The 10,973-nt window shown below is 33.3% G+C and overlaps 1 protein-coding gene across 1 annotated transcript in view; it reads right to left on the bottom strand.

The window, feature by feature from the left end:
• Positions 1 to 90: 90 nt before the first annotated feature.
• LOC106463466 (lipoma HMGIC fusion partner-like 3 protein) overlaps positions 91 to 10,973 on the bottom strand; it is a 17,571-nt gene continuing 6,688 nt past the window's right edge. Inside the window, exons 2-3 of the mRNA XM_013923497.2 lie at positions 2,942 to 3,187; positions 91 to 2,079 (exon numbers count right to left, since the gene is read on the bottom strand). Of these exons, the coding sequence (XP_013778951.1) occupies positions 1,883 to 2,079; positions 2,942 to 3,187 (443 nt within the window). The 3' untranslated portion in view covers positions 91 to 1,882. The remainder of the gene's footprint in view (positions 2,080 to 2,941; positions 3,188 to 10,973) is intronic.

A 10,973-nucleotide genomic window follows, 5' to 3' on the forward strand; every position in this document is an offset into this window, starting at 1 on the left:
AACACACACGTCTTCAATAAACGATGTAATATCATTGGTCAGTGTATTATAAACACACACGTCTTCAATAAACGATGTAAATGTCATTGGTCAGTGTATTATAACACACACGTCTTCAATAAACGATGTAATGTCATTGGTCAGTGTATTATAAACAGGATATATTTACAATCTCCATCTTCTTAAAAAAATACACGTACTGACCACGAATTAGTAAATGTAAAACTTACTCATTAGGCCCGTTTCTTGATTATTAATCAAGTTTCATTCCCGACATAAAACGCCCAACACCAAGATTGTTAACATAATATGGCAAAATTAAAATACACCACGTTATGTACAAATTTTAAGGCATAAACCAGCCCTCTACCGATGCATTTTATGTGTTAAATAAAGCAAATGTAATCTGAGAAACAAAATATCGTTCGTTTCAAATAATGGAAGTAATTTCAGTATGTTATAACAATGCAAATATTGTCTAACCTGTCCTTAAACATACTTGTGATTAATAACCTCTGTGGTCAAGTGTTACAGATAAATATATCTTATGCCATACTCATTAACACTCAAAACGTGTATTAATTTATTTTCTTTCAGTTTTTAGTTGATTGAGTACAAACTTAAGTATTTTCATACGTTCGAATAAGTTTAGGACCCTAGGCTTACGTTGAGTATTTTATTCCTCGACGTTTCGGTTATTCAGTTCAACAGTTCCAAAAAACATCAGGGAATAACAACTTTACATCTTAAGTCTAGGACTAATCACAGTTTAAAAATAGTCTACATTTCAACCTCAACAGGGAAGACTAAAATTCGCAATAAAACTTTTTTTGCTTTGGCAAAACAAAACAAAAATCAAACTTGTTTTGACAATCAGTGATGTCCATTTCACTACCTATTAAAAGCTAGTCTCTAGGCTAAACGTGTTCAATCTTAAACAAATGTGGCACTAAAGCTGATGATGTTTCAATAGATATACATGGGATATAATCAAACATGCGTTATGTACACAATTTCAACCGCGTCCTCTTAAAGCCAAACCTTAGTAATCAATAGTTTGATTATTTATGTATTAGAATAAATATTTTAATCATGGCAACAATACAAATTGTGTTTATTACTTTAATATTATTAATGTTCATTATATATTTTAAAGTATTATGATTTATAAGTTAGGCCTGGAAGGGGTCGACCTCGGCCACAGCAGTACAATTGGTTATGCTAGCGGGGATCGATCCTTGTAGACCTATCTCATAAACCTGAAACACCAGAAGTGGTACATATGTATGTATCGATAAAAAGATACCACCACAAGGATAAGGCTGGTTTTCATATAGGCAGCTACATAGTTTGTTGAGCCTTCTTTAATTCCACAAGAAATGTTTGATTCGGTTTAACTCGCATTTTTATTGATCAGAAACTCCAGTATTTCGGCTTGAATTGTCTAGATAAAGATTACAGAGCAATTTTATGCTTTGAAAGCATTAGTTTCTTTTGTTGAATCAAACCATTTTTGTTTCTTTTGTAGAAATCAAGAGGGCTATAAAAACTGTGACTGCCCAAGTCTCACCTCTTATGTGTGTGTGTGTGTGTGTGTGTGTGTGTGTGTGTGTGTGTGTGTGTGTGTGTGTATATATATATATATATATATATATAATATGTGTGTATGGTTTCTTGGTTGTTAAATAACATTTGAAGTTAATGATGTTAGATCTGGCAGTGATGACTACACAACTGGAACTCTACATGAAATCTCATAAGTTGAGGTTTCATGGAGTCTAATCAAACACTGGGTAAATGAACACCAGGGCTATAATATCGAAGCTACGTTTAAAATTATGGTACGTTAATGACAGTGACGTCACAAGACGAACTGATGACCTTACAACTGGAAGTTATGCATAACTGGCCCGTAATCACTTCTGTGACCGCTAGCTTTGGATCTTGTGGTTCGGTGGGAAAATTCTGAGAAGCGTTCTGGATCACCCGGTTGAGGCATCAGCATTACCGGTTGTAGGTTCATGAATTTCCGGGAGGTAGTAGACTGATTATCAGGTACAAAGGCGGTGTTCATCTCTCCTACACAGGCACATACACAAAAGAAGTACATTTATTGCTCAATAAACTAGATAAATATTTGACGCCGCAGACAACGTTTTCAACAGTAATAGTAATAAAATATCTAGCACGTTCACTTTTATTTTATTAAGAACTATTTTTCTATGCGCAAAAATACACAGAAGTGAGGAAACAAGTTCAAGCACGTTTTGGGATCAATTTTAATTTTTTCATAAACTTGTGTGGTAGTTGTCTTGCTAAACGTAGCTGAATTTAGTGATAATGAAAATAATATTTGGTACTTGAAGCATTTAGAATTTATGTACAGTAACATTTTAAAATATATCACTTTCAGTAGAGACGTATGTAAGTTTGAGCGTATGAAAACAAAGTCAATAGATTCAAAGTAAACAAGCCAGCATCAGTTACAATGAGATTAGTCTTCGGTTATGATTACTTACCTGCAATTTTTTTTTAAGAATAAAATATACTGTATATTAGACATTAAAAGTGCGAGTTATCTCACGATAAAACGAATATTTTCCGTGTAATTAATCACTTAAGAATAAACATATTAAAGATTCACAATTATTCTCAAGAAAAAAGTCGAGTTCTTGCAAAAACGTTCCAAGAGATGGAAGCACTGATGCTATACTTATTTTAGTCATTTTCACTAATAAAACAAATTTAAAACTACAGAAAACTAAGCCCCCCTTTTTTATATTTAACTTCGCTTATTCTACCAATGAAACAATTAAATTACACATGTGTTTTTCAAACAAATTTGCGAAAGGAAAAGAAAATGATAATTTCTCAGTTTTGCACACTGTTTAATTTATTTCAAATATCTTAAACCGTACGAAGAACTTGACACGATACTGACCTCTATACACCGATCCATTCGGAGGGTACTGTTCTGGTACTACTTTCACGTAGCGCGTGCCCAGAACAAAGGCTAGTGCCGCCAGGACCACACAGTCACATACTCCAATAATGGCCAGAATGTAAGCCCATCGGACTCCACACTGACCAGGGTCATAGTTATCAGATTCAGGACCACATACCTCCTTCACTACGTCACTGTCCCAACCAGCTGGAAAGGTTAACACTCCAACTACCATACATACCGCTAGGGTGCGAAAAGAAATGTGTATACATATAAAAATCAGACTGCTGAACTGTAAGAAGGAAGTCAACATCTTTAAAACCTTAAAGTTGTTTTAGTGTCAATAATCATTATTATTATATAATAAACTATCAAAACCTATTGTAATGAAGAAAAATGGCCGTCTTACACACTTAGAAAGGAAATAAGTATCCTTATGATAAAAATAATTAACATTCTTTTAATGTCATTAGTATACATGTCTCCTCTATCTAGAACAGCGATTCTCAACCACCTTGCCGGTCCGTGCGATTTCATGAAACAAAAACTGATAGAATAGTGATATACAAGTCCTAATGGTTTGTCGTTGTACAATGAGAGCGGGCCAGTTCTGTCGAAAATGTTGACCTGGATAACTACAATGGGCACATACATCGCATACACTACATTACCTGTTTTAATCTTGAAAAATGTGACATTCCACCTTCAAACTTTCTAAATATTATCAGTTTCAAGTTTCCGATAAGTTATGAAATACTTAAACATATGTTTTTTTTTGTTTTTATTGTGTATCTAAAAAAATATACACCTGGAAATGGGAAAGTAGAAGTAACGGACGTAAAGGTGTGATCTTTTAGACAAAGGACGTTAATACACATAAAAAAAACATGTTCACCACACTGAATACACTAGGCAATGGCCATCATACATGAAGATGTAATACAAGAGGTTAAGAAACACGGTAATTGTGAAGTGAACCACACGTGTGGGTAATGGAACACATACAGAAGCAAAATAGTGCATTTATTGGTTCAAAAGACAACAACTTCGTGGGTAAAGTGCGCGATCTTGTTCTCACAATAATCGGTTACTGTAGACCTCTATAGTTTACAACATGAAACAGTACGAAAAATTACACAGAAGCGCCATAGTTAATACTAGAATAACTTCAATAAATTCACACATCTACAGGAAAACTTTTGTAGTTTATTTTCTGCGATGTTTCGACCAGACATTCTTTCGTCAGGCAGTAAAGACAGTGTTACAATTGATTTGGGCTCAGAAATAATCGTCATAAGTTATGATAACACAAAGATTCTAATTACACACGTTCAACGAGGAGGACGAAACATGATAAAAACTGTTGAACTTATTACTTAAATATTATTAAAATTAGTTAAAATATGGAAAAGTAACTAGAACTACAACTGGACTTAAAAATATAAACATAGGAAAATAAACATAAATTCGCAAAATAATCATGCGAAGGAAAACTTTTGCATAAGTAAAGTTGAAGAGGGATATTTAACCAGGAGTATAAAGTAAGGTAAACGCGTCTACAGAAATGGTTTAAGGGACGAAATTAGAGAAAGGGTTGACGGAGCTGTACAAGTACTTGAAAAGAAATCATTCGTTTATACCACAAGGGGATTTGGTGTTGAGCTGGAGGGCAGTGTTCAAGGCTTTCTCGTGTTGAGTACCATGTCGGAGGTACCATTAATTACTTCTTATCCATTCTCTTAATAATTTTAATAATATTTACTTGATAAGTTCAACATCCTGAGGATGACACGTTGCAACGTCCAAACATGTTGAGTCGTCAACTTTTAAAGGCCATAGATAGGCCTAAATAAAAGGTTTTTGTGTACCAATTTTAACGTTGAATATTATCTATGATTAACTTTATACACAAGTGCCAAAACACAATAATAAAGTTCAACAATGTTTTGATCAGCATTTTTGTCACTGTGTAACTAGAATCTTTGTATTATCTAAACTTTTAACAATTATTTCTAAGCCTAATTCCATTGTAACACGAAATTTACTACCTGACGAAGGGCGTCTGCTCGAAACGTAGCAGAAAATATACTAAAATGTTTTCATTTAGAAGTGTATTTATTCTTCATTATAATTTATTCAAGTTTTTCTCTCTCATCTTGCTGAACAACACTCGGTCAACAGTTAAATACTAAAAAGTGAAAAATTAAGCAACGTTTTTGACAGTTTTAACATAGTGTGATAAAAGGATTTCCTAATTGTAACTTAAACAGAATTGCATATACTATTATCCAAAATTTTCAAGAAAAAAATTATTATACAATGGTGTCGCTTTCACACAGATTTTATCATCTGCTCTGAAAAGTTTTCATGTTAACAAAAAAATAAGAACAAATGTCTGTAACGGTTGAAATATTTTAACTCCCAATTCGTTGTCAGTTGTTGCAAAACAATTTATTAAATATGTATTACAACTAGATGTCTTGAGACTCACTTAAACTAGGAATTAGAAAATTTCATAATATTCTAAACATTTTTATGAATAACAAAGAAACACGGCATTTTATTCGGTTAGCTCAGTGATACATCATGTAGCATTTTCAAAATCTTGTGAATATTACGTCATTTTCAAATTTTGTGTAAAATAATTTATTAATAATGAGTGACTATTACATTATAATTGGAAGTAAGAATATTTCGTATTATTATTATTATTATTACTAAACAAAACTGCTCTCTGCGTTAATATATCGAAGCACATTCACGTTTATTCCACTGAAATAAGCAACCAAAAGAAATGAAACATTTCGTGAGCGTTATGACAGCTGTGGTAATGTTTTATTTCGTGAATGAATGTGTTCTCATGTCTGGTTGATTGAAAACGGCGAAACGCCAATAACGAGAACGAAATCAACTTCTCCGAAATGTTGTCTAGAGTCTGCCATCTTTTCTATGATGGTTGTCTTCTAAATAAATGTTTTCATTTTCCCGAAAAGTGGCCAAATGCCGCCTGGAGGGTGTCACTTGTTTTAAAACCACTCACACAACTACACAGTAATGTGTTGTCTGTCAATCAACCAGTAGACAATAAAATGACGTCACATAAGGGACGCTTAACGTTGCAATTTGTACTGTCGTGATGTCAGTAAAACGTGCATATATCATGAATCACGAGAAGAATTATGCACTCTGTAAGCTACAACACAGCATGACATATGAACTTTAAAAGCAAGAAATAAAAATATTTGATACTCAGGAGTTGTAACGTCGAAACATGTAGAGTCGTCACATTTTTGAATGCCATAGATAGGCCTAAATAAAATGTTTTTAATTGTGTACCAGTTTAACTTTGAATATTATTTATGATTTTAACTTTATACACAAGTTCCAAAATACTATAATTAAGAGCATAATTATTTCAAACCTCAGAGGTGCTCTGTGTGTTTGATTAGGCCTAAACTTGTGGCCCGTCTACGTTTTGAGGTCAAACGCGAATAGCGTGAACTCCGATACTTCCTGAAAGAATTTCTCATGACATTATCACAGAAAAACAAGTCACGCTTGATTTTTTAACAGCGGAACACGCAATCGTAGAAATTCTCATACATTTGTCACCCAAAATAATCCCCATAACCTATTACCATACTAATAAAAATTGATGCTACGACAGATATACCTAAAAAAATCACACGGCTTATCATTAGCTATATCATACGTTTAGAACATCTGCCTATAATGCCCTTATATAGTTTATTGTGAAAACCAGGTGATAGGAGGCTACAATCCCGGATGCATTATAGCTGATCCTCGAAGATCCGATTTCTAGTTTTTTCACTGCTAAATATTTTATTTCTAAAACCAAACACGAACACCTGACAACAATTTTTTTTACAACTAAAAATTTGTAACACAACCTCTTTGCATTAATATTTATCAAAAAAATTGTAGTTCATTAGCTCGAGTTTCCTAAGATACAATTAAACCAATCAAATCCAAGATATTTCCTTTGTATAAGATTTTGCTCCATTTTATTTAAAAAATGTATTCGTTTGATTTTTAGTTGCTGTATTTTAGTCGTTTTAACTTCAGTTTCTTGAATATTGTACGTTTTTCTGTTTGCGAGTTTATTGTGCTAACTAAACCGTACCGAATTACGTTTATCCAAGTAGTCCAACTTCCAAGTATCGCAATAACACAAAAACAAAACGAAAAGTTGTCTAGGACTGTAGTAACAACTAGCCTGGTTGTCCTTTTGTGTTTCAGTTTTGCTCTATATTACAACCTGGTTGTCAGATTCTCATCACGCTCACTGACACACACACACACACTGGTTCACTTGGGTTTCAGTATGTTTAAAATGTGTTTCGCTTTCGTGCCCTCTGCTTTTATCAGTAATTCTTTGAAGTAGTTGGTCTCACTCACGTCGTTGATCTACCAACAATGCCCTGTGTTGGAAGTAGGATAGTGAAGTAATAAGATTTTGGCGTAGAGCCATACACGCAACCCAAATAATGAACTACAACAGCATGTAGGAAATACACTTCTAAATCATGATCACACAAACACACACACACACGTGTGTGTGTGTGTACCATGTAATTCTCCATAATATTCCCTTATAGATAATTACAACTATAACAAATCAAATCATTTAAGCATTGTTAAAAATGAAAGAAAAAAAAACTACTCTGGTTACAGTATATTTAAGAAAAGGCCGAAATCAAGTGGGTAAAAGTGTTCGGACAGTCACGTGCAACGACAGGAAAATGGTCCGTGACATCAGGTTCTTCACGCTGGCACACATATGTTGGGTTAATACCACACTGCATTCCAATAGCCAAAATCTAAAGGTTTCTATGACAATCTGCATAGTCATGCCACTTGTTTAAAAAACCCAAAATACACAACTTTACTTGCATGATGATATGTTTAACTGTGACCGTTCTTCCGGTAACAACTTGAACTACCGGAATAAAAGTAGCTTGGACACAAAAAATATGTAACTTGAGATGTAAAAACAACATGGGTGTGACTTCCAACACAACTTGTGACGTATTGGAACCGAAATTAGATGGAATTAAATATTACCCATTATCTCTGTCAAGAAATAATCGTAACAAAAAAAAAAAACTTACATTACCTGATGCTACAGTAAATACATTCTAGAACAACATATTGTAAAGTTATATCATACTGGGTTATTACTTATATTTTGCTATAAGTATATTCAAGTACATATTTTCCTTAGTAGCACAAAAAGTGGGAACAAAATGTAATTGAACCTAAAAGGGGGGGGATGAAGCGTAAAAACAAGTACTTAACACGAAGTATTATAAAGGTAACTTAAAAAATACTTTATATCACTGTCTTGTATTGTCATGTTTAGTTCTCATAAAAGTTGAATGTACAACATTCTCCATGCTCTGTTGAAAACATTTTAATTCGTATCAAAACTCGCAAGAAACGTAATGAGTTTGTAAAAGTTACCAAGACAACACTCGTGCATGTCTAATGAAATAAATCATGTGACTAAGAACAAACACACTGAATGTTAAGACTTCAGGTGGTTTATTGTACACAGTTATGACTTCTCAATAATTAAAACGGTGCTAAACCATAACATCATTGTTACACGTTTCTTAACAATAGTATTGTTGTTAATTGACTTTTATCTCTTTCTTTTGGACAGCATTATTTGTAGTGCTTTTCTTCCTAAGTACAAGCAGACCCATAAAATGTAGAACACGAGGAAACATACAATAGATAGCACAATTTATGGAAATACATTTCGTCTCTAAATTATATAGACTATATGAAGCCTATTATTTATTATTTTTTTACAAATTACAGCTTTTACAATAAAGAAATACATTCCTTCTTACTGTAAAAGCTATAACTCGCAATAAAATAATACTTATAATCATTGAGTTTTTTTTTTACAAACTAGGTAGTAGGACATTTCCCACAGTGGGCCCCCTCTTTCCTGCCCCATCACTGAAGGAAATATATGTGCTAACGTTTTGATGTAACATTTTTATAACTTTTAAAAAATGCTCTGCTCATAACCAGCAAGTAAACTCAAAACGAAACTATATGAAGCCTAGCCTTATTGTTTCAATTTGCCCTTGCACACGGTTACTGGTAAGAGGTGAAAATCCCGAAACCGGAATAACTCAGTGAAAAGTGGCAAATTGAATGATAAATACAAAACTAAGTGTGAAGCCCAAAGATTGAAAGTAAGAAGAAATTAATACGTTGGAAACACTCATAATAAATTTTTCACACAATTGCCTGGAAAAAAATTATCTGTTGTCTATGTAACTTGAATATTATAGTAATTTTATCGTTAAAATTAAACATTTTAATGCTGGTGTTAATTTAAAAACGTGTATACTTAGTTTGATTTGAAATATTAGTAAAACCAGCAGAAGCGCAGTCCTACGGGCGGCTGTTAGTGTTAGTAATTACTAACCGTATTATTCATACCTCACTTCAAAAAAAAGGAAAAGTGAACATTTTCTAAAAAAAAGAGATTCTTTTTCTGGGAAGTACTGCACGGGAAAAAGTTCGGATTGTGCTCTTTAGTCATATACAAGTCATTGCATCAAAATGATTCAATGTACAGAGCTGAAAATTTGCGTAAATTTTACCGATATAAACTGTAATGTTTTTTTATATATTAAACGTGGTACCGTTTATTGAAAACAATTTTGAAGAACTCCACTTTCTCAGTACTACGTTTCAAAATTACAACAATAAATATATAATCAAACCCTCATGTGCAGTCCTAGTGAAAGTCGTGTTCTTCTTGTGAGGAGAGTACTTTTATTTAAAATTGTTTGCGGTGTCATTCAACAAATAGCGCAGAAGTTTTGGTTACATACTGACATACACGCTACGTCCATTATGGTAAGAAGATAAAAAAAATTAAGTGACAATGTAAATTAAGACTTAAAAACTTACCCTTTTTCAAAAATTTGTTTAGTTGTTTTCTGGTTTTTAGTCTTTATATTTAAAAGCAGCCTGCGATACTACGAAACTGGTTAAATTAACAAGAATTTAATAATAAAAAAAAACGGAGTTTTCTTATATTCTTGAAGCGAGACCTCTTTCGGGTTCATTTTTTTTACATGAAGTATTTTAGAGTATTAAAGGAGGTATTTGTATTCAAGACACTTTCTGGGAGGCATTGGCATTCCGCTGATAAAGGTTTAATAAGCCTATGAAGTGACTGGGTCACAAGTTTTTCAACGTTTCCTGTTCCCCTACTGCTTACCTGTATAACTAGCGGTCAGTGACCTCGAGAGAACAGATGAAACACTGCAAAGAAGTATTTCTAGTGATTTTCCGTACTATCTTTAAATGGACAATATTTTCTCTAGCCTTTCAGTACACCTTTCGGATGTTTCGGTAGAAAGATGTCCAGTGGTGAAGAAAAGAGAAACATCTTTTATCTACATAAAAATTGCGACTGACAATGTGATAAATTTACAAAGTTTAGGTATTAAACTTTAATGTTTATGGAAGTAACGACAAAATTTGACCACAGATAACGTCTTAATGTATACTTGGAATGTGTTTCGTTACTTTCTGGCGGCTTACGTAAGGACTGCGATGTTTCCTCAATTTTAACCAACAAAATTTGACCACAGATAACGTCTACTTGGAATATGTTTCGTTACTTTCTGGCGGCTTACGTAAGGACTGCGATGTTTCCTCAATTTTAACCAACAAAATTTGACCACAGATAACGTCTTAATGTATACTTGGAATGTGTTTCGTTACTTTCTGGCGGCTTACGTAAGGACTGCGATGTTTCCTCAATTTTAACCAACAAAATTTTACATGTTTGATATTCCATAAGTACGCGTTTCACAGGGAAAGAAATGTTTACAGTTTTCATATTTATGGAAAGATCCTACACTGTAGAATAAGAAATATATAATAGCTTGACGTGAGTTTAGATGACAAAAAGTGATACCAATTCTCTGTTGAATCAAATCGTCGTGTGTGTGTGTGTGTGTGTGTGTGT

The sequence above is a fragment of the Limulus polyphemus genome, unplaced genomic scaffold, assembly GCF_000517525.1.
Source record: "Limulus polyphemus unplaced genomic scaffold, Limulus_polyphemus-2.1.2 Scaffold1414, whole genome shotgun sequence".
In the NCBI taxonomy this organism is placed as follows: domain Eukaryota; kingdom Metazoa; phylum Arthropoda; class Merostomata; order Xiphosura; family Limulidae; genus Limulus; species Limulus polyphemus.